We start from the raw sequence: 18194 nt of genomic DNA, 5'->3' as shown, positions 1-18194 counted from the left end.
GTGACCGATGGGGATACGGCTCCATATGGGGAGGGATAATTAGTCTGTCTATCCGTGTTAGTCACTCCTCCTCCGTCTGGACCTCTGTCTCTGTCAGTTACACTCTCTCTCTCTCTCTCTCGCTCACACACACACACACACACACACACACACACACACACACACACACAAACACACACACACACACACACACACACAGACACACACACACACACACACACACACACACACACACACACAGACCAACATGAATAGGCTGAATCAGTTCCTCTTCACACATTTACTCTGCTCTTCGTCAAGGCTTCACACTTTGCTTTCATTTTTCAAACCTCCATTCCAGGACATGTCTCTAGTCTTCAGCAGTGTGTCCTCCTCCCAGGACAACACAGACACAGTATGCTGTCTCTTCAGCAGTGTCTCCTCCTCCCAGGACAACACAGACACATTATGCTGTCTCTTCAGCAGTGTCTCCTCCTCCCAGGACAACACAGACACAGTATGCTGTCTCTTCAGCAGTGTCTCCTCCTCCCAGGACAACACAGACACAGTATGCTGTCTCTTCAGCAGTGTCTCCCCCTCCCAGGACAACACAGACACAGTATGCTGTCTCTTCAGCAGTGTGTCCTCCTCCCAGGACAACACAGACACATTATGCTGTCTCTTCAGCAGTGTGTCCTCCTCCCAGGACAGAACACACAGTATGCTGTCTCTTCAGCAGTGTCTCCTCCTCCCAGGACAGAACACACAGTATGCTGTCTCTTCAGCAGTGTCTCCTCCTCCCAGGACAGAACACACAGTATGCTGTCTCTTCAGCAGTGTGTCCTCCTCCCAGGACAGAACACACACAGTATGCTGTCTCTTCAGCAGTGTCTCCTCCTCCCAGGACAGAACACACAGTATGCTGTATTGAATAGTAACACAATAGGAAGCGCATGAGACCTCGAGGGCAAACCAACGAGGCACGCTAGGTAGAAATGAGTGCTGGCAGCTGAGCGGGCGAGCACGCGCAGCGCTAGAAAGGAGCGCGCAAGATTTCTAGTTTAGTTGAATTTAAAGGCAGCAGTGTAGTATCCTGTATGGTATTGATTGGTATTTGATTCTTGCACCTGCGTTACAACTGACCTTCATCTGAGACTCTGAGTGCAACCAGCATCCCCCCCCCTCTATTTTATTGACAAAATGAAAGCCTTTGATACCAAAACAGTGTTCTCAATTGACATAATTGGCATTTTAATCCCGATAGAGACACTGCGGAGCGCGTCATCATTCAGAAGCCACGCCCAAAACGGGGGGAAACAGAAACCCCCCCTCCAATCCTGGCGTCTCCTATGTCGCGTGCATGGTTGCGTGTTGCACCAAAGGATTGTATATACGGAAGATGAACACTCCAACTTACTTCCTTGACAGCTAGATCCACATTTTTCTTCTCGCCAATTCTCAATGGCTTCCTTGTTTTGCTCAGGAGTACAAAAAAACTTTAACTGGCGATTTTTTTACATTCGTTGTGTGCGCAGCCCACCACACAACAGCTTTTAGCTATGTTTAATTCAAGGAAAATGACGCTGGTCTATGGGAGTGAACAGAGCAATTTCCCCCGTGATGGGCGTGACCTATTTCATGCAGTGTCTCTATTAATGAGGACTGAATTGAATACTGAAGTCACATGACATTGACGGAAAAATGGAAGAAGAATAGGAACGGGAGAAAAGGAGATAGAGGGGCATTATGAGAGCATCTGTTCCACCACTCATTAGCACAGAGCTACTGCCACTATCAGTGTCATTTCCTCTGATGTCACACGGCTCCATGTTTGGAAGCTAGCCCCGCTGTTGCTTCCATCTCCTCTACTACCTAAATGTACTCTACCTCTCATCCTTCTTCAATCTGTGTGTTTCTATTCCTATTTGTTTGATCTGAAACCCTTTTTCACATGGTCCATCTCTCTGTTTGACTCTCTCTCATCAAAATGGCTGGTGATATTTTAACAAAGGGGCCAAGAAGCTGCATCTTAAAATATACAAAGAGAAGCTGACTCGCACACGCACACGCACACGCACACGCACACACGCACGCACGCACACACACACGCACGCACGCACGCACGCACACACACACACACACACACACACACACACACACACACACACACACACACACACACACACACACACACACACACACACACACACACACACACACACACACATGCACATGCACACACACACACATAGAGCCCAGGTTTTGGAAACAAATAATAGGCTCCCTGGATGTCCAATTCCATCCCAGAGGATCAACAGCTACTTCATTCAAGTCAAATATAGGCAGCAAAATGCTGCCAGACTTTCAGCCAGCCTGTAAAGCATGGATGTGGGAGGGAAGGAGAACTCACTTCCTCTTGGAGCACAATATGGCGGATCAGCGCTATGATCAGGTCCAGCTCAATCTTGTCATCATTGCCCAACGTCTCCAGCACCTCGATGGTGTCGTCAGAGTACCTGCAAATCACAGGAGGCCGCAGACAAAACAAAAAATGCATAAATCCAGTCTCTCCAGAATCTCTTTTTGCCTTGGTCCACCCACTTTCACACTACAACATGGTAAGTGTTCCCAAATGACCAACTGCTGCTGTTTTGCCCCGGGGCTCCCTTGACTCACCTGGTTAAATAAACAAACACACAAAGAAACAAATAAATAAATAAGGTATCCCACCTGTCTTCATTCAAATGTTTTCCAACTTGACATTTTTCTCCTCACAATAAATAATAATAAACTTGATTTATACTATCTTTCTTAACAAGGTTACGAGGTGCTTTGCAAGAAAATGAGAAGAAAAGAATGAAATAAAAACAGTAAAACACAGAATATAAATAGTAGATAGATAAAATAATAAACATGCATATGTACCGAAACAGAAAAGCCTCACACAAAATTAAGATGTTAAAAGACATTCTGATGGTGTGTAATAATATCTGTGGCAAATACATTCTTGCACATTAAGACAAATTGTTGATATTCAAAATCTATCAGGATCAGGGTAGGTTGTTAAGAGCCGGCGCTGCCTGCATTCAGCCTCTACTGTATGTGCTCTCTTCTCATGTCTCAACTTGAAGCTCAAAATCCTCCCAGGAAAAAGCCATCGTCACTATAACACACTTTGTCAAAATGCGGTGGTCTCACAAAGCCATAACCTCCCATCTGCCACCTAAACAACACATCTGTCAACATGGCAGCTCATCTGTCAGCTTTGCTGTTCTCGACCTCTCACTGACTCACCTGCCCTGTAGTGTGCGCACATAAGCAGGCCAGCTCTCTCTGTATTCAGCCTCCTTCTCCTCCTGCTCAGGTCTGGAGGTGCGGCCCTGCATGAAGCCTCTCTTGTAGGAGGGGCGGCGGTCCTGCCGGGGGCGATACCGGGTCATCTCCACAACGTCCTCCAGGAGGAACTCCTGCACTGGGAACGTCAAGCCGGGGATGTGGATCATCGGACAGTTGCCTAGGTCGGGACGAGGGGGGGTGGGGGGGAGTGGGGGGTGGACAGGGGGAAGGGGCAGGTGATGAAAAAGAATAAAAACTCGACACTGTCTTTATATATACATGTATGTCTTGTCCTCAAACTCAGACTTAGTTTTTATTACACAGGACTTAATGTTCAACCCCACTTTAGACGATTTTAATAGTTTTATATTGTTTATTTTCCTAGATTTGTAGCTTTATATTTATTTATATTGCCTACAGTAAATCTTTGTTGTCACTTTTTTAATTTATTTATTTATTTATGGGGGGGGGGGGTCAAAGGTAAAATCTGATCTGATCTTAAAACAAACGAGTCATTCAGTTTCTTCACAGTACATGAGGGCTAATCTGGTCATTTGGTGGGATGTGTACCGAAGTATTGGGAGAACTTGTCTGCGTTGAGCGTGGCACTCATGAGGACAATCTTGAGGTCCTGGCGGAGCTTGAGCAGGTCATTGACGATGACGAGGAGAACGTCAGACTGCAAGTTCCTCTCGTGGATCTCATCCAGAACCAGGTGGCTGATGCTGGACAACAGTCTGACACGGGAGGGGAGGCTGGGTTAGAGTGCTAAAATGTGTGCGAGCACTTTTTATTTCAGTGTGATTTTTTAAATCCGATTCACATGACTGTTAGTCTCATCACTGTTAGCAATTAATTTGGCATTTTCACTGGTCTCCACATCTAAAGAAACAGCCTTCTACTTTTCGCTTTGTAATTTGAAATAGCTGCTGCCATGTCTGCCCCCCCCCCACCCCACACACACACACACACACACACACACACACACACACACACACACACACACACACACACACACACACACACACACACACACACACATTACATTACATTACATTAGTTGGATGTGCATTAGGAAATGGGCTTCCCATCCCCAAATGAGCATGAGAGCTTCCATATCTGGTTTTGAAGATCCAATATCAAATGTGGCCACAGTCACAGTCACAGAAGTGTTTTGCAGAGCATAGAGCAGGGCTATTCAACTGGCGGCCCGCGGGCCAAATCTGGCCCACCAATCAAGTCAGATCTGTCCGCAGATGAGTTCTAAATAAATAAATAAAAAATAAATAAATACATTTCAAATTCAACTTAATTTACTTATTACAGCCGAATGGTTGTTTTTCAGATGTGAGGTAGCTAAAGTGAGCTAAACAAGTCAGACAGATGCACTATAAATGTTTTTCAGGAGATGCTGTGATGTAGCCACAAGAAAGGTGCAATATTAATGTTTTTTTTCAGGAGATGGCACTGTGATGTAGCTAATCAAGAAAGATGCATTATAAATGTTTTTTCAGGAGATGTGTGATGTAGCTAGCGTTTCAAATATGTGTTTACTTTTGGGGCCTTAACACAGCTTTTGTTGCACAGAAATTACGCAATTTTAAACGAAAATTAAGCTACTTTTGGAATGTAGTGAAATAAAAGTTTTGAAAATGTGGCCCCCTGAACTATTTAGTTGAATAGCCCTGGCATAGAGCAAGAAAACAAGAAAAGCTGGCAGCTCTCAGTTAGTGGTTTTTCTGTAGACACTCAGAATTCAAGAATGAGAATGCAGGGATCAGTCAACAGAAGCTGTGTGTGTGTGTGTGTGTGTGTGTGTGTGTGTGTGTGTGTGTGTGTGTGTGCGCTGCGCGCGTGTGCGTGATGGGGAGCCATACTAATGTATTTTCCAGAGAGAGTAGATTGAGCCAAATGGGGAAAGATAGACAGAGAGAATAGGAGATTGGAAGAAGGAAAGTTGGATAGAGAGATAAGAGAGAAAAGAAATCAGAGGAGTAGATATGCTTGTTATTAGGGAGGCGAGCTAGAAGAGGCACAACAATGCTGATGAAGATGATGGGGAGGGGGGACTCACGGATCCGAGCGTAGCCACTGAAGAATAATGCCTGTTGTACAGTACAGCACCGAACCCTGTCGCCGTGGTAACCGGCTGAGAAATAGCGGGAGAGAAAGAGTTTTTCGTTAGGTGCCATAAATTAAGACTAATACAGGGAAGAAAAGGAACAGGGTGCCTTTTTGCCTCTCCATTACCTTTCCTTGATTATTGAAGAGCTACTCTCACTGGTCCTGTGTCTCAACCCCCCTTCTCTAGGTTTTTTTTGGCACAAGCAGATCATTTGGTGGCACCAACATTTTGGTCCAGAGACTGCACGGTGTAATCAATGTGGGAATACGCTGAAATCAGTGCTGTTGTCCCTAGAACGTGTCATTGGGCTGTATGAAGTGGACATTGAGAATGTGTTCCAATAAAGTAATGAATTTGGTTATAATAGGCACTTATGTTCTCATCTGCTTTATACCAGATTTTGGATTGCCATTAGTCAGTACTTAAGTTAATTCTCATTTATTTTAACCACGTTTTGCCTCAGGCAACCGATGCAGAAATTAAATTAAATGCCTTATGACAGACCTGAAAAACATTTGATACAGTACACAACCAAACCAAATGACAGCTATTTACCATGTTGTTGAAATCATGCAATATTGATATTTCAAACAGCACCTGAATGCAGATAACCTGATGTTGTTAGATGGTTTGTTACACAGAACCACCTGGGATATCTGGGTCAAAGGAGCAGGCACTTAAAAAGAACACTGGTAGGTGATTGGATGAACCATCTGTCTATCACCGTCTATCACAGGCTTGCTTCTTGCTATCGTCACACCTAAATCCCGCCCAGCTGCCTCTGGACGCTGATTGGTCCAGCTTACTGCTCGGACGGAGTCAAGCGAATCGCTTGGAGCGCGGCAAGATGGATCGATTGTGATCTCACAAATCCAGCTGCCTTGCAAGGTCAGAATGCAGAAGTAATTTCAGGGAATGTTCTCCACATCATATCTGGCTGTTTATGAGACACCTTTTTTATGGTCCAATCAGAAAAATCCCCGGATAGTGACAAAAAACTATTGAGGTTCTGTGGATGCAAAAGTAGATGATTTACTGTATTACATAGTGGAAAAAAGTGACTGAGACTGAGTGTTTTTGTTTGATGGTCAGACCATAGATATTATATTACTATAGATGGGTCACCGCAGGCTCCGCCAATTCTAACAAATGGTAGCAGCAAGTCTCCTAAATGGGAGTGGTCAACTATTGACTCAGACCTGCCGAAAGTCTCCTAAGTGGGCGTGTCCGTGGAAAACCATGGGCAAAACCCACGTGCCGTCTTGCTTGAATCCCACCGTCTTTGGTCAGACTATACCTTAGTGTAACAGCGAAAGGCAGTATAGATTGCACGGGATATGAATTGCAAATATCTGGTATGCCGTCACTTGTTCCACAACACTGTAGTGTCTGCTGGAAGAGCTAATCAGTAAGCTGGACAGAACGTTTTGTTAGCAGTTGTGCTGCTGAAAAGCAAGGACTTCACCATTTGGGACGGTCTTGACACTTTCAGTGCGGTGTCAAACGAAGTGTGGAGATAGGTCTGGCTAAGCGAGACTAGCTGCAGTGTGCAGGCCAACGGCTAACCGCAAACTAGTGCAGTGAGTGGGCGAGCGGGGGTGAGGGAGCGGCAGTGTGGCTGCAGCAGATTAGTGACCTCTGGTACCTTTGTATTTCTCCTCACAAAGCGCTCCAGGCAGCCAGAGCTTTTTCCAGGAAAAACACACTATGTGCAGGGTTCATAGCAATCTGGGAACCCAGAGTCTATTTTTATTTGAAAAATAGACTCTGGGACAGGACCAGCCCTACCGTTTTTCCCAGCTTCCTGTACAGCGTGCCTCTCCTGCCACCATCACTTCCTTTTCCACGTCCGTGCTCCACTGTTTACAGTCTAAATAGCAACTTGCACCGCGACTTTCCAGCAATTTTCCACTATTGTTGTAACATGAGTTGACGTTTTCTATGCAGTGTGTTTATGCGTCAACGTTATTAGTGAACAGCCGAAACGGACGCGGAAAAGGAAAGCGGAAGTGACGGAAAAGCCACCTTGTCCGCGTCCATTCCGGCTATTTGCGAATAACATTAATGCATAAACTAATGCAGAACTATGAATTTTAGTTAGACGAAATGAACTTGTTTGGACTATTATGTGCAGGGTTTTCCATAAGCGCCAGACATTAAAACACTTCCAGCCAGCTACTTTCTTAAGGTCACGATAACCAGAATATTGCAATACCGTGCTATAGACTAGCTAACCCCGGTGGGTCCAAGCAGCAACCAACTGCACTGTGACCCACATTTTTCCTTTTTTCACGCCAAATTCAGGGCATGTAGTAATTCAGAGGTGTTGTTCGTAGATGGCCTCTAGTTTCCCGGCTGGGCGGTGTTTGGACCTTTGGGGCAATCACGCCACTTAAATATGGCAAACTCCACTCACCCGGGACGCCGAGCGACTTTAAACAAACGCACATTCAAACATCAAGCACAGACAGTTTACTCTGAGCCGTGGAGCTGACAGGTTGTGTTGTGAAAATTCAGATAAAGAAAGAATTACACATTCTTCGCTATTTTCAACCTACGGTAATGTGAATGTGCAGTGAATTCAACTTGGTAGTTTCTATGAAGTAGCTCTGTTATGAGCGAAGCTAGGCTGCTGTTTTTCTGCCTCTCCACCATGTTCACTTTTTCTCACCATGGGGAACAATGTGTTGAATGCCAAAGCATTTGGCATTACATTGGTACAGTATGCTGATGCTGGGTTTCTCTACTTGCTTGCCATCCAGAGAGGTCTGATGATCACATGTGGAGACTGTGTATTGATGGCTGGCTACTATTTTCTAGCCTGGTAAACCGCCCGTCACGTGAACTCACATTGCATTTGGTTCTCCGTGACGGTCTGGACCTGCACAGGCAGTTAAGATGATTGGTCGAGCCATGCCGGCTCGACGAATCAGCGGCGACCGTAGGCGGGCTCTGGCTCGTCTGGGCAAGTAGTGGGTACATGGTCTTTGTAGTTCTTTTCACTCATCAGCATGGCTGCCGCCGCGGAAGTGACAGGCAGTGAATGAAATTGAATGTAACGTTCCCAATTCTATGTATTAAATTCTAAAAAACGACCCTCAACATTTGGGAAGGCTAAGCCACACAACTAGTTCGTTATAATCTAACTAAATGCTTCGAAGGTGACTTTACGACCGCGAGGACTCAATCAATGAATACCACGGAGATCATCCACAGGCACCTTCCGCGATCTGATTGGTTGAAGTTAACACCCACCAGCGGTGATAGACAGATGGGTCATCCAATCACCTGCCAAGTAGCTTGGACAAAGTGCCCGCCTCCGTCAGCGGGTCTGGTGACTTCAAACCCAGATCGACTGGTTTAGTGAAACCTATGTGGAGCTATACCGTCCATCTGGCAGCGTCAGGTTAACTATTTTCACCCAGCTGGACATTGTACTGTATGCATGTGGAACACCCTGTATGTGTGTGAACAGCCAAGCTTCTCTGCAATGCATTATCAGCTGTGAGCCTGTCGTCGTGTTCAGGTTAACGTCGTGTTGCCGTAAAGTGGGTGTGGTCCTATCAGTACTCGTACGATAAATGAGCGCGGTATCAAACCTGATACGGTGCATTCCTAATGTAAATAAATCATCTACTTTTGCCTCCATAGTTTTTGTCAGTGTGCCGTGTAGGCTTTTTCTGATTACATCAATCTGGCCTCTCTCACCTGGCCCACTCCTCTTTGAATCAAGAGCGCAACTTTTCATTATAAAATCTCATGGCCAAAAAAGATTAACATTAACCTGCAGTGAGTTTCACCCTCTAACGGTTAGAGGGTTTCTCTATTTCCCCCAGTTGCCTACTTTGTGTTTATTACATTCGGCCAGCATTCCAACTGCGTCAGAGTGAAACGCATTCGGGTTGTGAATGCTAATACATTGGTTGACTGCAAATTGATCTCAAGTTAACAAAGACAGATTGAATGTGTGCTGTCACCAAATTGAATTCATCACAGTTTTCAAAGAACTTGATTACCTACTGAAAGAAGTCAATGGTTTTCTGTCAAGGCCAGAACTGAATGGAGCTTTGACTGCTGCCTTTCTTAAATGGAGTAACTTCTATCGTTAATAGCTATGTTATTTAATAGTTTTAGAAAACACCAAACATTGCTTCAATACTTGTTTTTCTCGGAATACTGTTGGAAAATATTCGCAAAATGCAACGAATGCTCACAATCTTTGCCTGAATCCCTTTTTCCCTTTAAACTAGGTGTGAATTGCCCCCCACCTCTAACTGCAACTATCTTTTTTTTTATATACCGTAAATTCCGGACTATAAGCCGCACCTTTTTTCCCGTTTTTTGGGCTTTTTTGGCCCCTGCGGCTTATATAACGGTGCGGCTTATCTATGGATTTTTTCCACAAAAAAAAAAAAAAAAAAAAAAAATCTCTCTTTTTTAGCACTCTTTCTAACTATAAATCCACTTCTGTTTTAATTTCCTCTCTTGCCCTCTTTTCACCACACTGTATGACACTGTATGACACTGTGTGCACTGTAAAAATGAAACACAGGTGGTGTTGTGTTATGTTGTTTTGTTGAAATGTTAATAAATGGGAGCTTCCTCAAACAGCCATCTCTTTCCCGACAATCCCCTCTGTGCATGAACCCTTACATATGGTAATTAAACATTAAAACACAAAAAAAAACACAAAAAAAAAAAAAAAAATACCATTAAAACACCCGCGGCTTATAGTCCGGTGCGGCTTATATATGTAAAAAACAGTCAACTTTGCAGGTGCGGCTTATACACCGGTGCGGCTTATAGTCCGGAATTTACGGTATATATTTTTTCCCCCCGATTTCTTATCCCATTTTTATCCCCCATTAGTGCTAAATTAATTTATTTATCCTGGTTGCTGCTCCACCCTCTGCCGATCTGGGGAGAGCCGAAACTGTCTCCATGCTTCCTCCGAGACATGGGCAGTTAGCCAGCCGCTTCTTTTCACCTGAGAAGGGGAGCTTCACCGGTAGGACATAGCACGTGGGAGGTTCACGCTATTCCAACCAGTTCCCCTCCCTCCGAACAGGCACCCCTAACGACCAGAGGAGGCACCACATTAGCAACCAGGATATTGCATGTTTTGGTGAGGGGTTCGTATATGAAGGAAACCCCCAGGGGGCATGGGGAGAACATGCAAACTCCACACAGAAAGGCCCTTTTGATGACCCCACCCGGGCGGTGGGCACTCAAGGACATGCGGACGGGCACGTATTCCTTCAGCGCTCACAGCGTCCCAGGTGAGAATTGAACCCAGAACCTTCTAGCCGTGAGGCGACAGCTCTACCACTGAGCCACCATGCCCCCCCCCCATGCAACTATCTCATACTCCATAATTCACTTGAGATTGCTGCATCTCCTTCGTCTCTCATAACTCTCCCCTCACTCTGTCTGCAAGCCGCTCAGATGCCCTTCTCTCTGCTCTGTCAATCTGACTGATCTCAGATCATCACTTCAGATGCCCTTCTCTCTGCTCTGTCAATCTGACTGATCTCAGATCATCACTTCAGATGCCCTTCTCTCTGCTCTGTTAATCTGACTGATCTCAGATCATCACTTCAGATGCCCTTCTCTCTGCTGTCAATCTGACTGATCTCAGATCAGCACTTCAGATGCCCTTCTCTCTGCTCTGTCAATCTGACTGATCTCAGATCATCACTTCAGATGCCCTTCTCTCTGCTCTGTCAATCTGACTGATCTCAGATCATCACTTCAGATGCCCTTCTCTCTGCTCTGTCAATCTGACTGATCTCAGATCAGCACTTTGGTCTACTAATCTTCTAACAGATCAGATTGAAGCCTTTATCATATATCAGGGAAAAAACTATATCATCTTCTAGAATATATCTGGGGGGAAAACAAGCACAAACCCCTGTATGTAAACCCCTATGGAGTCCATGTCAAATGTGAATTCACACATACGAACATGTACACACAACACAATGCATATTTACAGGTAACAGGCTACATGCTTTCTGTAGACCATGAAATCAACAAAGTGACGTGCAGCTATGTCTTTTTCACTCTTCACCCCTGCAGACCATGAATCAAACATCATCCTCAGTGGAGATGCCTCGGCTCAGAAAATCAATAGGCCACCAAATCAAAGTTAGGAGCAGGGCTCAGGGGGAATGAAGACCATTCACCTTTTTGCTTTTTCTTTTTTTTGTGAAAGCTCACAGGTGCAATGGAATATCACGCTATGCGACAGCTCTCCGGTTCCTTATTCAAAATAATGTCCAAAAGTATCCCCATAAAATGATCTATAACACAAACTGGTTAGCAAACAGTGGACTCATGACGACATTTTAGTACACAGAAATTTCTGTAGCTTTTTTAGTACACAAAATTGGCAATAATTTGACTATTTATGAGATTGAATGGAGCGTGAGAGGGAGGAAGAGAGAAAGGATAACCCTTGAGATGCAGTAACTCTTGCTTTGATTTGGCGCTATATGAATAGAAAATTGATTGATTGATTGATTGATTGACTGACAGACAGACAGACAGTCAAACAGAGATAGATAGATAGATAGATAGATAGATAGATAGATAGATAGATAGATAGATAGATAGATAGATAGATAGATAGGGACAGAAAAGAAGCAGGGTCCCAGTAAGACCTATCACGTTACTTGTTCCTGAAATTTGCCTTTTAACAGTTGCCTATGGTTCAAAATCAGTGGGTATTTCTGTTTATTGATTAACTGCTGCTGACCCAACTGGTGATTGCTTATTGAACATGTAGTTACTTCCATTATATGCATCAACCCAACGCACGTTTGGAGAGACACGGCTTCCCTTACCACTGCAGGCGGATCTGATAACCACAGGAATTCCCATCCCCTACAGTTTCTGCCCTTTCAGATGCTACACGCTCCGCTACCTGGAAGGACACACACACGCATGCACACATGCACGCGCAGGCACACGCACACACACACACACACACACACACACACACACACACACACACACACACACACACACACACACACACACACACACACACACACACACACACACACACACACACACACACACACACACACCCCACTGTGAAAATAGACATCACATCTACATAACTGAGCAAGGCAATAACATAATGTGGACACTAGGACTCTCCAGCAATACAGTAGTAAGATACAGCACAGTATATCACAATTTAATATAATGTATTGCTCTGCTGTAGTAATCACAAATTAGACGGCTTGCCCTTCACAGTTTCACAAGCTGTCCATAAAAATGATATGATTCGTACTTTGTAATGACAATTTTTAATTTACCATCTGGCATGCCAATTGCTAGAATGATTTGTTGCTCAGAAATAAACAATTCTGTACAGTCACACTTTGCGTGTCATTGAACTTTTATTTGTATCGATGTATTGTGTATCAAATCATATTGTGATATTAGCATATTGTCCTATCCCTCCCTACTAGGCACATCATAAACCCGCCCTTTAGACACCTTGCTCAATATCCAAATATACACGCACGCAAACAAACACAGACACACACACACACACACACACACACACACACACACACACACACACACACACTATGATAGGCAGAATACATACAGAGATGGCGCTGATGCGTCGCGGCTGGGTGCAGACCACCCGGCACATTGAGCCCACGCCGCGGTTGATGTGGTCGTCTAGGATGAACTGGGGGACCTGGGTAGTCTTTCCACACCCCGTCTCCCCACTCACCACCAGCACCCGGTTAGAGTTGATCAAATCCACTAACTCCTACCCAGCATGTGAGGAGTGGTGGAGGGATTAAGAGATGAGAAGGAGCAAAAGGGCGAAGCCAAGGGAACGGTGAGGAAAATAGAACATAGTTCAAGCCTGAACAAGTCAGAACAAAGATATTGCATGGAATCCTAATTAAGGATGTATTCATTTCACAAGTAACAGAGCGATTCATGATCAGAAGGAGAGTATTTCTATATACTGTTACTGTAGGAGTATCCGTCTCAAAATCTTACCTCTCTCTTGCTGTAGGATGGCAGCTTTCCCCTGAATTTCTGCAGATGAAAAATAACAAACAATTGCCTGTTTAGCACTATAACTATAACAGAATGCTGAAGAGCAGATGTTCTCTTCTATCTGTAAATCTGATCAACAGCTAACTACCACTTCTTTTATGGATATCTAATAATCACAGATTGGGTATCATGGTCTTGCACTGAACTGTAAACGTGTATATCTGTAAACTGCAGACATCTGTTAACATTTACATGTCAATAAAGAAAACAACAATTATTTATCTTCAATGTTCTTTCTGTTGCCTTATCTTCAATAGATCATATTTGTTCTATTCTTATTTCTATCTAATTCCTTGTTGCTGCAATAACCCGATTTCCCCCACAGGGATCATTGAACTTTCATCTCATCACCTTATTTTATTGACATTTTTAGGAGATTTATCAAATAAAGGAATGAAAGTTGCACACTTTACCTTCATTTATGTATTGGTTTATTTATTTTTTATAAGGACCACCAACATTTCAGCATAAATGCCTTCATCTGGAGAGTTATCAAACCAATAATAAATGTCTAGCCTAGTGGACATTGTGGTATTAACAGGCACATGTTAAACTTATTTCAATCAACATCACTAATGGTCAGAGAAACAGTCTATTGTGACAAAAAAACATGATACTGTTTGACAACCTTGTTGATGTGACTATCTTTCAATAAGTTTTAGCGTCAAAATGCACGTTATTCTCACCAGCATGTCCTGGAACTTCGGGTTTGATTTCTTGCTCTGCAGATCTCTCTGCAAGAAGTCGTCCTGGGTTGTGTTTCGGACTACTTTGTGAATTAAGTACTCCAGATCCTTCTCTTTCCCTCCAACTTTAATTTTTTCCTCCTTGTCTTCCTCCTGCTCCTCTTCATCATCCCATGTGTCCGGTGTTTCATCCTTAGCCGCTTGCAGAGAAAAGTAACTAAAAGAAAAGGATTAAGAGGAAGATCTGTAAGCTGTCTCAAATAGGAACCAAATGACTGGTTGTCCTGTGATGTTAGCATGGAGTTACATCAAAGAATAGACTATTTTCAGAGCCAGTTAGTCCGTTTTAGCATGCATCTGAGTTACCGTTGTGATTTGTGAGGTATATTCTCTGGTGCTGCACTATCTTCTCCCTCTTCCTCCTCAGATGTGATCTCAATCTTGGTTTTATCTTCTTCAGGCGTATCACCATCAAAGTAACTGCATACAAACATAGGTTAAGAACATGAACATGTTAATGGTTCATACTTGTATCAGCAGTAATAGCTGGCTGAAGTTGTTTGCTAAGCCCAGAGAGGAAAAGCTGTTCTCACCAATGACTATCGTGTCTATCAGTTCTACCAGCAGTTGTGCGCGAGTTGCCAGACGTAGAGGCCCTGTCATCTCGCTCTTGACCAGGCTGGTTGTTCTGGACAGAGTTGAGCAGGTTGGTGATGTGCTGCTCTCTGGCCTCATCCATCTGGACCACCGCCCGCTGCACACATATGGGAAGGGGCTTGTTTACTGTGACTAATTTAGCGTTAGTAGTAAGCTAGCATCACACCAAGACTTGGCTTGAAGCATTGTGTCCTAGTGTTGCAACAAATCTCATATTATCTCTCATATTATATTATATATCATATCATATCCCACTGACACTATACATCCAGGTTTAATTGTTAATTAGGATACTGCTGCTTCCATGTGATAACGTGTAACTCCAATTATGGTGACTTCCATATTTGAATAATGTAATTTACTGTGATGTGATATGCAGTCAGTTTGATTACTCTAACTGGCTGTAAGTAATTTTGGACTAGCATCTGCTAAATGACATAATGAACACAATTATGCACATGCAAAATATTGTGTGTTCTTAACTATTTTTCTATAACTTACTATCAATATTAGGAATTAGGCCTATGGCCTACAACCAGTAGAAGGTTACATGAGGGGGCGGGGTACTTTATTGGTGTGTGGATGACGTTGAACTTTACAAAGCACACCTATCTTCGTCTTCTTCGACCAGGAGCTGTCAGAGTGTTTACCCAGCTAGCCGGGCGCTTCTCGCTCATACTGAGCACCTTAGCGCCCAGCGAACGTCACGCATTTCCCATCAAACACTGTGCCATTTTCACGTCTAGGTATAAATGCCAGCTCCTACCTGAGTCTTCACGTGAAGTGAAGACGCTATCCGATGCGCAACATCCTCTTCTTTTACCAACATATAGTGGCCTCTTCCAAATTGTTGCATAAAATCCACTTTTCTGTCTTTCAAAAACCTAAAATCATTAATCTGGAGCACCGCTTCTTCTTCTTCTCTGATCTGAAGCAACCCGGAACAACGACTCATTGTTTACTCACTAATGCCCCCCACACTTCCGCAATGGTATTGCACCTTTTTCGTTGTTACTGCTTGGCACAAATGCAGAAATGTAGGTGCAATACCATTTCGGAAGTGTGGGGGGCATTGGTGAGTAAACAGTGAGTCGTTGTTCTGGGTTGCTCGAGGTGCTCCAGATTAATGATTTTCGGTTTTTGAAAGACAGAAAAGTGGATTCTATGCAACAATTTGGAAGAGGCCACTATATGTTGGTAAAAGAAGAGGATGTTGCGCATCGGATAGCGTCTTCACTTCACGTGAAGACTCAGGTAGGAGCTGGCATTTATACCCAGACGTGAAAATGGCAGAGTGTTTGATGGGAAATGCGTGACGTTCGCCGAGCGCGCCTGGCTAGCGGGGTAATCACAGTGTCTTTGAAGTCTATGGGATCATCTGACATCTCATTTCTGGTCTCTCACACTCTCTCTAAGCAGGCAAACATCTCTCTCTCTCTCTCTCTCTCTCTCAAGCAAACAAACAAAGGTATATGATATTCATAATATTGATAGGATAGCATCCTAATCACTCTGCATACCGATCTCCGATCAGCCTGTTTCCTCCTCACGGCTCCATATCTCGCGTACCACAGCCCGATCTCCCGCCCCTTCAGATGTGGCGGAGGTCGGTCCCGCTGTCCACCGCCTCGGTCCTGGTCATCATGAGAACCGCCGTCGGTAACGGTACTACTTCTGGAGTATCCCCTTCCTCCACTGTCCCATCTCTCTCTGTTGTTTCCATCTCCGAAACCTCGACCTCCCCTTCTGCCTCTTCTCCCACCTCCACCATATCCATATCTAGAACTCATAGCGTTTAACTCCAGACAAGCAGCGCTAGCGCAAAATGCAAACAATGCTGTCAGAAACCCGGTGTCACATAAAAAAAATCCCGTCCCATCTAGCCCGTCCTGTTAGCTAGCACTTGACTGCTTAATGGTTAGTATTTGGCTACAGCTAACGTTAGCTTCAAGCTGCCTGTCTGACACTGATTTGAGTCCTAACACATCAAGAGCACGAAATTGCGATGCGAGTTTTGACCCACCTGTCAATCACAGCCATAGAAAAAATCGACCGGTTGCATTGACTGATATAGGTTCGGAACATACTATTGAGTTGACGTGCGAATTAATCGCACGAAAAAAACGCTCCCGATGTGAGGACCATCACAGAAACTGAAAGTGTGCTGCTCGCATATAAAGACGGTCGATAAGCTAATAAAACCGCAGATAAAACCATGGACTGTAATAATAAACAGCAACGCTGTGGTGTTGCTGTCAAATATGTCGCACATTGTCGACGTCAGAACAACCAGTCGACGTAAATTGACGCAATGAAGCACAACGACCCCGTGATTCGTTGGCTCCTCGATTTCAAGTGGAGAGACGGCCCCCAAAACTGACTGCTGCAGGTCTTTGGACATGGGCCATGGTCATGGATGGATGGATTTGGCTATAATGATATTAGGCTAGACATGATTGATAACCTCACTCACTCTAATTAGTGATGGAGAAATGTCCATACAACTTAATGGCAAAATAACTTCAATATTACTAGTCAAAATGTAGGCTAATTAGAGATATATCTTAAGTGATCATTTTAAGTCCTTAATGACATGTGCCTATCTGTAATGAGAATCCAGTCAGGCTAAATGGCATTAGACAACCAGACTACTATAAACGGCCCTTAAGAACGATGACCATTCATTCCCTAACCCCATATAACTATCAGCTATACCAGCCATCATACCAGCAGATATATGTCAGTGCGGGCTGGGTCTGTACTTCGTGGTGACCCTGTTTTTAAGTAGTTTATTTGGAAGTGTGTTCATGCTGGGTCCGGTTCTAACCCTCACGCTGCTCTCTCCTGCTTGGTACCGCTGGATCACTGACCGCATAGCCACTTGGCTCACCCTGCTGCCTACACGGTCCGACGGCTGCTGGACATGCGCCACAGGGGTTGCGGTTTTCAATATCTGGTGGATTGGGCTGGTGGATTGGGAGGACTACGGTCCCGAGAAGCGTCTTTGGGTTCCTCGCTGCATGGTCCATCCTTGACCCTTCCCTCATTCAGGAGTTCCGTGAGTCCGGCCGGGCGCCAGGTGGTGCCCGTAGAGGGGGGGTACTCTTAGATGATGTCATAATTACAGTGATGTCATCATTGAGGAGTCGACACAGACATGTCATAATTACAGTGAGGATTCGACACTGATGACGTCATCATTTCAGTGACGATGTCATCATTGATGTTATCAGTGATATAGACACCTGACATATGGACAGGAACGGATCTGGTTTGACGGAGGGGGGTTCCAAGCCCTTCAAGTGTCTGCTCATCAT

At 44.4% G+C, this 18194-nt stretch overlaps 1 protein-coding gene across 1 annotated transcript in view; it reads right to left on the bottom strand.

The window, feature by feature from the left end:
- The window catches only part of dhx36 (DEAH (Asp-Glu-Ala-His) box polypeptide 36), a 41338-nt gene extending 24422 nt beyond the window's left edge, over nucleotides 1-16916 (bottom strand). Inside the window, exons 1-11 of the mRNA XM_083637453.1 lie at nucleotides 16398-16916; nucleotides 14814-14974; nucleotides 14587-14700; nucleotides 14221-14437; nucleotides 13475-13513; nucleotides 13065-13235; nucleotides 12286-12365; nucleotides 5390-5464; nucleotides 3886-4052; nucleotides 3274-3493; nucleotides 2390-2495 (exon numbers count right to left, since the gene is read on the bottom strand). Coding sequence (XP_083493579.1) covers nucleotides 2390-2495; nucleotides 3274-3493; nucleotides 3886-4052; nucleotides 5390-5464; nucleotides 12286-12365; nucleotides 13065-13235; nucleotides 13475-13513; nucleotides 14221-14437; nucleotides 14587-14700; nucleotides 14814-14974; nucleotides 16398-16667 — 1620 coding nt within the window. The 5' untranslated portion in view covers nucleotides 16668-16916. The remainder of the gene's footprint in view (nucleotides 1-2389; nucleotides 2496-3273; nucleotides 3494-3885; nucleotides 4053-5389; nucleotides 5465-12285; nucleotides 12366-13064; nucleotides 13236-13474; nucleotides 13514-14220; nucleotides 14438-14586; nucleotides 14701-14813; nucleotides 14975-16397) is intronic.
- Between the last annotated feature and the right edge of the window lie 1278 nt (nucleotides 16917-18194).

The sequence above is a fragment of the Poromitra crassiceps genome (genome assembly GCF_964638095.1).
Source record: "Poromitra crassiceps genome assembly, chromosome: 5".
Taxonomy (NCBI): Eukaryota; Metazoa; Chordata; class Actinopteri; order Beryciformes; family Melamphaidae; genus Poromitra; species Poromitra crassiceps.
This window is presented reverse-complemented; position numbering and strand designations above follow the sequence as displayed.